This window comes from Eulemur rufifrons, chromosome 19 (genome assembly GCF_041146395.1).
Source record: "Eulemur rufifrons isolate Redbay chromosome 19, OSU_ERuf_1, whole genome shotgun sequence".
Taxonomy (NCBI): Eukaryota; Metazoa; Chordata; class Mammalia; order Primates; family Lemuridae; genus Eulemur; species Eulemur rufifrons.
Window position 1 is genome coordinate 82,576,677 of NC_091001.1, and position 14,025 is coordinate 82,590,701.

General features: G+C 38.7%; 1 protein-coding gene across 1 annotated transcript in view; it reads left to right on the top strand.

Annotated features, from left to right (window-relative positions):
• The window catches only part of THADA (THADA armadillo repeat containing), a 307,357-nt gene that overhangs the window by 164,568 nt on the left and 128,764 nt on the right, over positions 1-14,025 (top strand). The window contains exon 30 of the mRNA XM_069494327.1: positions 544-712. Coding sequence (XP_069350428.1) covers positions 544-712 — 169 coding nt within the window. The remainder of the gene's footprint in view (positions 1-543; positions 713-14,025) is intronic.

A 14,025-nucleotide genomic window follows, 5' to 3' on the forward strand; every position in this document is an offset into this window, starting at 1 on the left:
ATAGATGCTAATGATGTTTTTATTTTTATTTTATTTTTTTAGAGACGGAGTCTCACTCTGTCGTCCAGGCTGGAGTTCAGTGGTGTGATCATAGCTCACTGTAGCCTCAAACTCCTGGGCTCAAGAGATCCTCAAGCCTCAGTCTCCTGAGTAGCTGGGACTACAGGTGCATGCTACCATACCTGGCTAATTTTTAAAAATTTTCTTTTGTAGGGATGGGGTCTCATTATGTTGCCCAGGTTGGTCTCAAACTCCTGGGCTCAAGTGATCCTCCTGCCTCAGTCTCACAAAGTGCTGGGATTATAGGCATGAGCCACCATGCCTGGCCCTAGTGATGTTTTAACCAAAGCAAAGTCACCTATAGAACTAATGCAAATACAAAAGTCATTTAGAATAAGGGAAGTATTAATGTAAAAAACATCATTTGGAATAAGGAGCAGCTCCTGTTCTCCCGCCCTTGGATTTTCCAGCCCAAGCTAGATAGAACATCACACAGTTGTGGAGATGAGTATTGATAGTCTTGTATTTTAATTTTTTTCCCAGATGTGGTCGCTCACCTGTCTACCGCTCCCGTGAAATGGCAGCTCGTGCCTTGGTTCCATTTGTTATGGTAGACCATATTCCTAAAACCATCCGAAGTCTGTTGGCCACACTTCCCAACTGCACTGACCAGTGTTTCCGGCAAAACCATATTCATGGGACACTTCTCCAGGTAAGTAAATTTACTTTGTATGACTTCTGTCAGACACCATAAGATGAACTTTGGTTTTTCATGTCCTATTACTTAGGTGAAGATTTGATACACAGGCTTTTAAATTTATCTGTAGAACGATTCTCTGCTGCTGAATGATCAAGTGTCTCCTAGGTATCCTTTCTTCGTCCCAAGCATGAATATAGCGTTAACTGTGCTTCTGTCAGATTATCTTTCACATTTAATCCTATGCTTTCTACAACGTACTTTTCCATTTGGCCTTACCTCTGTGAGCCAGCTAAAGTTTTGTCTTTCCCATCAAGTATGCCTGCAGAACATTCTGGGTACTCCCTGTTCAGGGTGAAACTGTGAGGATTCCTTGAGAGAGACATTAGCCCAAGAGGCACAGGCGAGTTACATACATCAGGGAGAATTTTCCCTGTAGCACAACACCATAGTACCTGAAAATCAAACCTTTCTGCCCTATTTTCTCTATGCTACTGAAAAAGCTTTTTATTTTGAATATATTTATACGTTTGTTGTTTTTAACCTAACATTTCTCTAGAAAAGACTCGAGTATAACAAGTAAGTGAGAAATAGACTTCTTACTGAAACTGCCCTACTTAAAGCCCAACTTGGGGAAAGGTGGTATTGGTGAGATCTTCTGTTCACGTGGCTGCTGTAGTCACTCACACAGGGCTGGGATTTAAATGTCAGGTCATGTTCCTGGTTTATGAGCAGAGTTGAGAGATGGCTTTGAGATCCCAATAGGTATTAAGCCTGAGGTCTACACTGCTGACTTGGCAGTGTGTAGAGTAGTTAATGGCGTGGGACTCTGAAGCCAGACTGCCTGGGTATGAATGTTAGATTCACTCCTTACTACCTGTTTATCTGTGTCTTCATTTTTGAAATGAGGATAATAGTAGCATATACCTCACAAGGATTTTGTGAAGACTAAATGAATTAATATGTATGAAGTATTTAGAATAGTACCTAGTACCTAACAAGATAGATAGATATTATTATCATAATTTTAATGAGCTTGTACTAAAATGAAAACTAATGTTTTTAGTAACTAATTCCCTCCAGGTGAGAATGCAAGATAGACCTATCCCATCGTCTTTCCTTCCTTCCTTCCTTGTCCCTCCACCCCCTTGGTTGTTTTATATATTCAACAAGTATTTATTAAATGCCTGCTACATACTGCTGTCATAGTCAGAACAGTGATTAAGTCGGTCCTTGCCTTGAAGGAGCCAAGGACAAAAAAAGGTCAGAAAATAGGCAGTCACAGTATAGTGTGCTGAGTGCTGGGTGAATACATAGCAGGACCACCTGACTTGTCCGAGGAAAATCACAGAAATCATCCCAGAGAAAGTGACATCTAAGCAGAGACTGAAAGAAGTTAGCAGAGTGAAGGGAGGGAGGGAGTCTGCCATGCAGAGTGAGCAGCATTGAGAAGGGCTCCTGGTGAGCAAGAAGGCAGCCTGTTTGGGAACTGCAGGTTTGGGTGGGACTCAGGTTCTAGGCTGGCAGTTTGCAAACTAGTCTCAGAACCTGTTTATGCTCTTAAAAGTTATGGAGGGTCTCAAAGAGCTTTTGCCTATCGATACTTAATTAGAAAATAAAACTGAGAAAATATTGAAACACAAAGAGCTCACAGACACATATTGCATTAGTCATCACAATGATGACATCATCACGTGCCTTGTTGCCTCTGGCAAACTACATTGTACATTCATGAGAAAATGAGAATGAAAGAGGAAACTAACTTCTTAGCATTACTTTGAAAATAATTTGATCTTGTGTACCTCCTGAGAAGATTGCACAGACCCCCAAGGGTCCCAAACTGCACTTTGAGATCGTTTGGTCTGTGTTGCACATACATCATGGGTCTTTGGTGGTTCCTTTAATATAACCCTTAAGCATTCTTTCTCTTTGGGTCCTCACTACATCCCTGTGACGAAGAGAGGGGCAGAGGTGTTATCTTGGTTTTACAGATGGGCCATTGAGGCCCAAAGATCATCATTTGCTCTCTCATTCACCTTAGATCTCTTAATTGTGTCAGACTCTGCTGCTGCTTTGAAGGAATGGGGCCGGCATTAATGAGTCATGCAGAACAGGCTTTTCACAGTGTAAACTGCAGCTAAGTTAGAAGGAAGGGCCAGATTGTCAAGGGGATCAGCCATCAGATTTTCTTTATTGAAGATCCACTGTTGGCTGAAATGTGTCCGAGTAGTGTGGTTGGAGTTGCTTATTAGGCTCTTGTACCAGTTGTACAAATGGGCCTCCCAGCCTAGTTTCCCACACACACCACTGGCAGGTCCAACTGGGTTTCACTAGTCTGCCCAGCAACAAAACATGGTCTTTTGCTCTGTCTCTGAGCTGCTTTTAATATTCTCAAGTTTACATTTTCTGCTAGCTAAAATGTGAAATCCTATGGATGGAGAGGTAAAAATTCTATAATTCTGGGGTTTTTGTGACTGTTGTTCTTGTTCCTCCTAAGTGTCGGTGAGGTGACAGACATCTTGAACAAAAGCCAGCAGTGTGGGTGTTGGATATTGTATTCTTGTTTATCAGACAGAGTCCTGCCTTAATCAAGGTAGTTTACCCTGGTTGAACAAAGGAAGTCAAAGGCACGTGAAAAGTCTTTATGTCATGTCAATTCGGGTGTCACATCTATGTTGTCATAGTTCTGTTTCACCCTGTGGTTCTTTATGGGGAAAGCTTAAGGGGTTAAGTTGTGGGGGTGCTCTTTTTCTCTTTCCTTTCTACAGCTTATAGATTCCTTCTCCACATAAAGCTACCTTTGAAATCAGTAAAAGGCCTGCACCTGGAAAAGAGATGTTAGGAATTGAAAGGAATGATAATCTCCTTGGGACCTTCAGAGCCAGCTAAGTAAATATAAAATTGTTATTTTTTTCAAAAGCAGGAAATCATTTTGTAATCAGAAAACAAGTTCTTTCACAGAACATTTTCTTGAATTATACATTTTGACTTCTTTGAAAATGTTTGCATAAATATATCAAACCTTAGACTATTTCTAGAGTATACCTTGAAAAAAAGAAATATGCTGATTCTGAATTTTCTGGGAATGTGGAAGAAAGACTCAAATTATAGGACATGCAAAAAAAGAAAGAACATATGGGATTCATTTCTTAATGATTTTAAAAACCAGAGTTTCATATGTACAGCATTGAAATGGTTGGAAGTAATGCACATTAGAAAAGGTGAGATTATGCAGCATGTTCATAAAAGCCAGGGGTAAATGACATTAAATCTTAATAAAGGCTAGATAAGGGCCATGGACATTACCTCATTTGGGAACAACACTGGCAGGGCTGCCCTGTCTTTTAAGTAGAATTAACCTTCTGTTTTTGTTGCCAAAATTCTTCATGTTAAGGACTTAACATTATTACTAGGTTACTTATCACTCCTGAGAAATCATATTGGAGTTCAGAAAGTTCTCTTGTATAGAGGAGGAATTTGGCCAACAATCAGGGGGAAAGATTGATTCTGATTCTTAGGTACTTACATTTTGGTGTTTCAAAAGGAAATGTATACCATTTGAAGTAAGAGTTTAAATTTTGAATTTTTTCATTTCCTGTCTATTTTGGGGTTTTGTTTTTTTTTTTTTTGATGGTATAAACAAACAAAAGGTGATCCCTGCTGTTTCTTTAATTGAACTCTTTTATACTGATAAAGTGAGATAGACAGTTGAGGTAATCTAGCTTGTGTTAAAGCAGAAAACCCACTTTTGCATTTAACTGAATATTCTAAGCAAAGATATTCCTTTTTTCTTTAATTAATCCAAATAATCACCCAGTTCCACACATCCCTTTGGTGGTATAAATGTAATCTACGCTTTTCATCTAATGCTGGTATTAAATTTTCTCAGTTTTTACCAGCATAATCTGTCAAACACTCTGTTTAATTCTTTTATTTCCCCCACACTTCCAACTTGGAGCCTTGATTTCTGTGCTTTGAGAATTCGTAGTCAAAAAGATCCCACTTTTCTGGCTGTAGAGCTGAGCAGCAGTGTTGCATACTTTGTTGACATGAAATATGAGCCAGGGATGGACTTCAGACGGCCTAGGCCCACGCATTTGGAAAGTTTTCCATAAGAGAAGTAAAATTAACATTTTGAGCACCTCCTGCGTTCCACGTGAATTGCATACGTGATCTCATTAATACTATTAGCTAGCACTACAAGCTAGCAAGATAGGTGTCATATTCTTTCTGTGTGTCTCTGTGTCTGTCTCTTTCTAATGGGGAAATTAAGGTAAGCCTGAGAGAGTTACTTGCTTAAAGTCACAGAGGTAGTCAGTGGTAGAGATAAGATATTAAACACCAAAGCCTGTGTTCCTTTTCTCTTTAGAATGTGCTGCCTCTCTGATGGTTGATGTGAATAACAACTTTTTATGGCTAGGGAAACCAAACCAAGAATCCATCTAAAGATAAATTTATCATTCAATTGCTCTTCTTAGATTTAATTTGATATACTGTAACATTGGAAACAAAGTAAATCCATCTATATTACAGAGGTGGACAGAGGAAGTCAGTGAAACCCAGAGAAGCTACACCTGGTAAAAGATTTACTGTGCCCTCACCTTCCACCCACTTCTCTGTCATCATTTCTCTATAGTCTTCTATTTAATGCTCCTGGCCTGGAAACAAAGAATCCCCCCTGTTGGGACCTAGGCTATAGCCAAGTCCACAGTTACTGTACCTTCTGTCATCCTTAAGGGTTTGATAAAACTCTCAAACTTGGGCAGCCATAGGAATTATGGATCCTGGGTCTGGGAGCTGATGGGACCATGAGAAAGTGGTCATGACTGAATTTAACTCAGCAGACACTGTGGCTTGCTTTTCCTGTTCTAGGCACTAACACAAGGAGTTTGCCTTTAAGGCTCTTACCTGCCAGTGTGGGGAGCAGTGGATTAGAAGCCAAGTGAGCCCTAAGGGACCAGGGAGCATGTGAGTAACAGATATGAAGAGGAGGCAAAAGAGAACGCAGCCATGCAGGGCATCAGGCCTGAAAGGAGACTTTGAAATGGACACCATTTCCGCTTTAGTCTGGGACACCCCCATGTGCTCTGTGTTTGCTGTAGAGTCAGGATCTTTGTGTGGGTGGGAACAGTAGTGCTAGGCTAAGAGGGACAGCATGAGGACTAAAATGGAGGCAGATCTTGGTATTACCTTTGTGGAAAGAAAAGCAGAAAACCAGAGAAGTAAAGGTAGGCCACTTTGGCTAGCTAGTTGTATAAAGGAATCTCTGTGCAAGAAGCAAATGTTGGACCAACCATTCTTCACTCTCTGCATCAGACAGAAGTACCGGAAGCAAATGGAAAATCAGAGATAGAGATAGTCTTAAGTGTAAATCTATTGGTGTTTCTTAGAAAAATAAGGAAATGAATAGACATTTATAGAAGATATATATTTTTTACTCCATGCTTCAAAACTTGTGATTAAGTATAATTTAAAAGAAAAATTATTTCCATCTTTTAAAAATGTAACCGTATAAGATAATGCCTTATGCTTTGAGAATTTTCATTTCTTTTTCATATTTCCTAAAAGTAATACAGTTGTGAAACGTAAAGTAAAATGCTCAAGCTGACCAGAAAGGGAACATTACTTGATAGAGTCCATGTCACAACCTAAGATGTTGGCCTATCTCCATGCTGTTTATTGTATTCAGAAAATACAATTTCAGAATGGAAAATCAAAATCAAGAACAAGAAACTATGCTGATGTTGTAAGTTATAAATGGATTGCTGGTCAGTATGCTTTTTTTTTCTGGAGTGAGTCATAATTTAAAGAAAATGCTGACATTTGTCACTAGTGGTTTGATTCACTCTTTTTGAGGACTTCTTTTAGTGTGAAAAGTAGCAAGATCCAAGTTGCTAGGAGGTCCCCAGTCCAAGAAGGGTTAAGCAGAGTTTCTCTAATGGCGTGACTATAGATGTGCCAAGGTATTTATTGATTCCTTTAGCTCTCAGGGAATGGAGTGTGGCCTAGGGCGGCTGGAGACTCCAGGCAGTCACCTGCAGCTGGGAGCAGCAGCATCTATTTTATCCCAGAGTGCCAAAGAAAGATTATTTTCTATGTGTGCCTTGACGTGAAAAGGATTGGGAAGCACTGGGCTCTTAAAAAAAAAAATTAAAGAAAGAACTAAACCTTGTTAAATCTTACCTTTTGGCAATATATTCCTTTCTGGATATAAGCCCAGAAAAGTCATTTTTAATTAAAATGCTACTTTTGAAGATGAATTAATCCCTTCCTTATAAACATCCAAAAGCTTTCATTTGATATGTATTACTTAGGGAGCTTTCTCTGGGTCTTGGAGACAGCTTTTAGATGCCAGGTTCCGCAGCGTTGACTGGAGTGCACTGTCATTGTTCCCCAGGCAATGTACTACTGCTGTTTTATAATGCTCTGAGCTCATAGTATCAGCCAGGGGCATGTGGAACTTAAAGATTTTGTTAGTTTATGTGTCCCTAGGTTTTTATTACTGTTTAGGATTAGCGTAGGGGGAAGTAATGGTGAAAAGAGGCGAATACATGTATATATTTTTTTCGGTTATCAAGTATGTGTGTATGTATATATGTACATATATGTATGTATGTACTGGAGTGTATATGGTATACCATTTATTGAGTACCCCTGGAGAATGGGTGTTATTCCCATGCTACTCATGAGAAAACTGAGAATGAGAGGGGTTATGAGATTTCACTAAAGTTATGCTAGGACAAATAGTAAAAGGCAGAGCTGGGATTCAAACCTAGGATTGTTAGAAGCATTTGAGCTTGTGCAGCTAACTACTATACTAAACTGCTTCTCTGGATGAGGAACAGAATATTCTCAGGGGAGAGTGACTCTCTCTGGAGCCTTCATGGTGGGTAAAATGGAAGTCAACATTGTCTATTTATTCATTCATTCCACAGCCTTTGATTGAGCACTTACTATGTGCCAAGCACTGTTCTGGGAACTTGGAACACATCAGAGAACAAAAGACACAGATTCTTGCTCTTGGAGATGCTGCTCTCAGTGCATTTACATTCCAGCAGTGAGAAGACAGACTATAATAAAGGATAGTACAATAAAACTTACTAGAACCTATTATAGTAAATATAACAGGTAAATTATATAGTTAGAAGGTAATTGCTGTGGACAAAAAAAAAAAAAACAAGTAGAGTAGGGTAAGGGGAATCAGGAATGGGTAGGAGAGGAGGGCAGGTGGCAGTATTAACTGAAATGTCAGAATAGTCATCGTTGAAAAGATAATGTTTGAGCAAAGTCCATCAAAAGACATGGGAAATCTTTTAATTTTTTTAGTAAAGGGGAGACTTTTTTTCTTTTGAAATTGTGCTGGCCACAGACATCTACAAGCAGGTATGCCACGTGTATTTTTGAGACTATCTTTGCCCATAGAGAAGTGCCAACAGAGTGGGCAATAGTGGATAAACAAGGCCAGGAAGGATGCCATTACTTTAGGAACTTAAGAGCTCTCTAAAGTGAGGTCTCAGTGCTACTTGTGCTAGAATTACTGGGGACTCGAGTATTACTGTCCTTTTCCTCTAGAATCACAGTGAGTCTGGTCAGTCTGCTGTGGTTCCAATGAGCTTAGGCAAGGAGCAAAGTATGCATCACGTCACCTCTTCTGCTTTTCAAGATGGCCTTTACCTTAACTCTCTGGACCTGGGCCTTAGAGGTGTAGAGTACATGTGGAGAAGGTTTATTCTTTTGTTTAGCAAATATTTATTAAGAGGTTATTAAGTAAATCATACTATGCCAGGTGCCTTGGAGGATACAAAGAAAAGTTAATTTATAACATATTGTCTGCCCTCAGGAGGCTTATGAGCTGTTGTGGAAAAATAAACTATCAACGCTACAGACAGTTACACAGAAATACATGGCTGCATGTGACGTGTGCCAAGCAAATGGCTGAGATCACACATCTGAGAGGCAAGACCAGGAGGGGTTGGGGTGATTAGAGAAGGCTTCAGAGGAACGTTGGGACTTGAGATAAACCTTTAATCTAGTTTTCTGTTGTTGAGACAAGGGAGTTGGTGTGAGCCCAGGCATATAGGAGAGGGCATCAGAAAGTGTATGCAGAGACAGTGAGTAAACCAGTGTGTCGGATCCAGGATTGTGTCAGGGAGAGACAGGATGTGTGATTGGCAGGGTGGGTGTAGGTCAGCACATGAGGGACCACAAATGCTGAGCCTCTGGCCTTCCTTCAGGGTGGGGTGCAAAAGACAGTAACGTGTGGAAGAATATGTTAGCATGGTATTTCTTTTCTCATCCTTTTAACGGCCATTTTACATATGATATATAATGTACATAGTATATTAATAGAGTAGCATGTAATTTCTAAATTAATCAGTACATAAAAGCTGGGAGAATGTGCTCAAAGAGGCCACTTCACATAGAAGTAAAAGCAGGCTCCGGAGCCAGCTTGTCTCCATCTAGATCTAGCACTGCTGCTTGCTGGCTGTGTTGTTTTGGGCGAGTTACTTAACTTCTGTGCCTCTACTTCTTCCTCTGTAAATGGGAAAATAAAATGACCTCATGGGGTGGTTATGGAAGTTAAATGAGTTGATATGTGGGAAGTGCTTAGCAAGGTCCCTGGCATATAGCTTAGTAAATGTTGGCAGCTATTAATATTATTAATTACTACTTGCTGCTGCCACTGCCACCAACATCCTCACCACCACTGCTGACAGGGAAGGGTTTACGAACCAAAAGTGTGCAGATCACTGATGTAGATGGTGAGTAAAAGACTCTGAGCTTAAAAAAAGCTGTGTTTTGGAAAAAGTAATGTGTACATTGAAATAATATTTTAAAATATGTGAGGATTCTGTTGATATGTGAGTGTATGCTTACTAGGGAAATAGGTTAATTTTCAGTAATTTTGACTTTATATATTATCATGCTTCACAAAGAGGTTCCTCTGGTCGGTTGCTGTGTTCTCTACCTTCCTGTAGATCATATTAAAGATTGATTGTGAGACCTGAGATTAGCTCAGATTTTTAAGAGCAGAGTTCTTGCCTATCAGGTTGTTATTCCTTGCACCTGTTTTGTTTTGAATTACATCCTCTCCCTCAAACCCCATCGGAAACTTGATGAATCAGGAAAGGAACACTCTCACACTGTCTAAGACAAAGGACTCTTTTATCACTGAAAAGGGGAAATTTGAAGTTCATAAAGTGAAAGAAGATATAGGATCCTCCTAGACAGATTAATCTAGCACTTTTCCGAGTTTATTTTTCATCTTGGAAGACGTGCTTTCCATCCCTTCCCACCTATCCTGCTCTTACTGTCTGAGACTATGACTAATGATAATTCTGAACATACTTTAAAAATACAACAAAACATCACATTGTGTTTACACTATCAGGCTTCTGTCATTTCCTAGAATCCCTATACAATATTTGATGATATGAAGTCCCATCTTGTGATGCAATTTGGCGATTCCGTATCCAATGAAAATAGGTATTTATTATTTGTTGTTTGTTTTTAGCATATACCAGTCGAATAGACAAAAAGTAATACCTTATTTTATTGGGGTAGCATTTTTGATATTACACAGTATATGTACTTATTTTATAACCCTTGGATTTATTTAGAACACCCATTACACTTGGATTTATTTTACGGAACCCATTTTAGTTACTAAGGACTCAGTTGTCCTTCTGTGGCAGGGTTTCTCAACCTCAGTGCTATTGACATTCTTTGTTGTGGTGGCTGCCCTGTGCATTGTAGTGTGTTTAGTAGCACCCTCCCCTTTCATTTGTGACAACCAAAAATGTCACTAGACATTTCCACATGTCCCCTGGGGGGCAAAATCACCTTTGGTTGAGGACTTTTGTTCCATGGTACCTTTCCCCATCATCCTGTGGGACAAGGTGTGATACAGTGGTACAGCTCTTTTAAATACTGATGACCATGAATGAAACCATTCCTGAACCAGGAACAAATGGTGGCTCAACAGACTACAGTGAGCTGTGCACAGAACCATTATAAGTGAATAAGAGGGAGAATGAAAAACTCAGACTGGAAATCTGGAAGGAAGCACTTTCTCCTCTCCCCCCTCCCTCTTTCCCTCTCCCTCCCTCGCTCTCTTCTGGAAAATGCTATATACATATAATAAGCCAGCTCACTTTTAAAATACTAGCTTCTTATACTTTGCTTCATGTCGTTGTCCCAACCTGCCTTTGATCCACTTTCATAATGTATAGTTGAAACTTAATTCTGCCCTACCCAGACTCAGCATAGTAAAATTTTAGGTTCTATTTACCTAGTGGAGCTTTGGAAAATAACACATAATTAAAGTCTTCTCACTTCTTTAATTGAGACACTGATAAATTGCTGGGTACAATTGCTGTCTATTTTATTGAGTCTCTTTTGGATCGGGGGCAAGAGGCTGTATGGATAAATCTCCAAGAACAGAGGTTCTGCTGAAAATTTAACCCAGGACATCAGAATTTTTACTTTGAGTTAAACATAAAGCCTTCTCCAGATTCCCATATTCAGACCTCAGAAAGAAAACTAGTGGATAAATCTAGATAAGGGTGTTAAAAATATATGATAGAGATGGTAATTATATTAATATTGCTTTTTAAAAAGACCTTAAATGTTGTATGTACCTCATATATGTAAATGTCTAAATTTGTCACTTGACTCTCAAAAATGTTATGGTATATAAAAAAAAAATAAGACTTTTTAAAGCATATCCTTAATGTCTTTTTTAGAAATTGTCAAATCTTATGCATGCTTTTCTTTGTCTATTTAGAAAAGGAAGTTAACTACATGTATTAAAATGAAGTTTTGCTGTTTTGGATAAAGATGTATGTTTGGAAAAAAAGATAAACAAATCTTACTTGAATTTCTCTTGTTACTGTCAATTACATGCATTTTTTGTGCCTTCTATTCACATTAAGTGAATAGGGTTGATACTTGAGATATGAATTTGCACTTGCAAATGTAGATTTCTTGCTTCATTTTCCACTTTTTTTTCTTACTAATGAATGAGATGTGTTTTATATACTTGAATTGGTGGCACTCTGAAGCAGTTTTTAGGTATGTACAGGTATCAGATGTTTTAATACTGGACCCACATTCATATCGAATAGATAATCCTCTATTTTCGCTAGGATCTTGGTCATTTGCCTATTTGAGATGCCTTCTTAATCTCTTTTAAAGTGAAATTTCTGGAAATTTCCATTCCATTTTTCATTAACTTCCTCAGAATCATATTTCTGAAAAGGGAACTAAAATTGTTTGGAGTTACTTTTGCTATCAAATGGATTTAATGGGTTTTTTAATTGTGACTTTGAAGAGTTTACAAATGCTAGAAAATTCCGTCACCTTAGTTAATCTTCAAAGAGATCAGTATAATTAATATCTTACATGTGGTGTTTGACATTTTTTTCCTTATTCACTTCTTAAGCCTTTAAAATGTCTTCAGTTCTTATGGACAGTAAGACAGGTTTTACATGTAAGTTTTAGTCCATTTTATAGCACACAGACTTTATGCCTATCCTTACTTCTCAGATTACAGGACATACAGCAATTTTTTTTTTTTTTTTTATTTCATCTTGTTATGGGGGATACAGAATTTCAGGTTACATACGTTGCTCCTGTTCCGCCTTTCCCCCCAAGCCAGAGCTCCAGACGTGTCTGTTCCCCAGGTCGTGCGCATTGCACCCATCATGTAGGTATATATCCCTCCCTTCCCCACCCCCCCTTCCCGAGTCAGCACCTTCAAGTGTTACCACTCCCCAAACGGTGCACAATGCACTCATTGTGTAGGCATACCCCCATCCCCTCCCCCGTCCCCCACCTCAGTCTGACATCCAATTGGTGTTGTTCCCAGATGTGTATTTAGGTGATGATCAGGGGAACCAATTTTCTGGTGAGTACATGTGATGCTTGTTTTTCCATTCTTGGGATACTTCACTTAATATAATGGGTTCCAGTTCTCTCCAGGAGAACCATAGAGATGTCGTATCTTCATCATTCCTTATAGCCATACAGCAATTTTTATATCTAACATGTTTCTGAAATGCAGTGTCAGTTTCCTGCTTTATTATTGAGTTTTTCAAGTATGTGAGGCATTTATTTGTCCAATTACCAAATTGGTCTTATACTGAAAAGCAGTATTTATTGATCAGGAGAGAAAATTTAAATAGTTATCAGGTCTGATTTTCAGATGTGTATTTAAAGAACAGAGATACAGACCAGTAATTTATTAAAATTCATGTGTGCATGTATGTGCATGCGTGTGTATATTTAGGATTAAGATGCTAGAAATTGAGTTCACATTTTTTACATAAAACTCTGAGAATGAATTAGAGATGTAATATAATCCATGCCCACCACCTCAAAGGATACTGAGGTGATAGATTTCTGAAGAAAATCAATACCAGTGCCCTCCAGCCCATAATCCCTAAGCAGCAGTGGGCTCTTTGCTCATGTACCCACCCGTGCCCAAGATCTCTGTGGCCTCATTAAAGAAGGAGGACCATATTGTTCACAGATGTGTCTTCGGGATCCTCACTTTGTGTATTCTGGATAAATGTATGATTTACTTTGTTAATCTTCCCTTGCTCTTGCTTTTCCTCCTTTGTTATTTCTCAAAACTTTTACTTTCTCCCTCCTGAAGGAAAACACAGAATGAGTAGAGAGGCGTAATTCCCAGCTGTCTGTCCATTTCAGAAGTTAAATCTTAGATATTACTGCATTGGTCACAGTAAGTTTGATCATTTTAAAATTCACATAAAGAAGGTGGGGATGGCCTGTGCCATAAAGTTCTGTGTGTTTTGATGAATGCATAGCATCATGTGTTCACCACTATAATATCATATAGATTAGTTCCATACCCTAAAAAATTTCCTGTACTTCTCCTAGTCAAACTCTCCCCTCTCCCCAAACCTCTGGCAACCACTGATCCATTTTTCATCCTCTTTTTACCTTTTCCAGAATGTCATATGAATGGAATCATATAACATATGTATCCTTTTCATTCTGTCTTCTTTCATTTAGCAAAATGCATTTAATATTCACTGATACTGAATTCATTATTTCTCTTAATTGGTGAACAGTATTTCATTTTACGGATGTACCACAGTTTGTTTACTCAATTCACCTATTGAAGGACATCTTTGTTGCTTCTGCTTTAGGGCAATTATGAATAAAGGTGCTGTAAAAATTGGTGTGCAGATTTTTGTGTGGACATAAGTTTTCAAATCAGTTAAGTACCTAGCAGATTGCTGAGTAAGTCCATGTTTAACTTTATAAGAAACTGTCCAGCTATCTTCCAAAATGGTTGTACC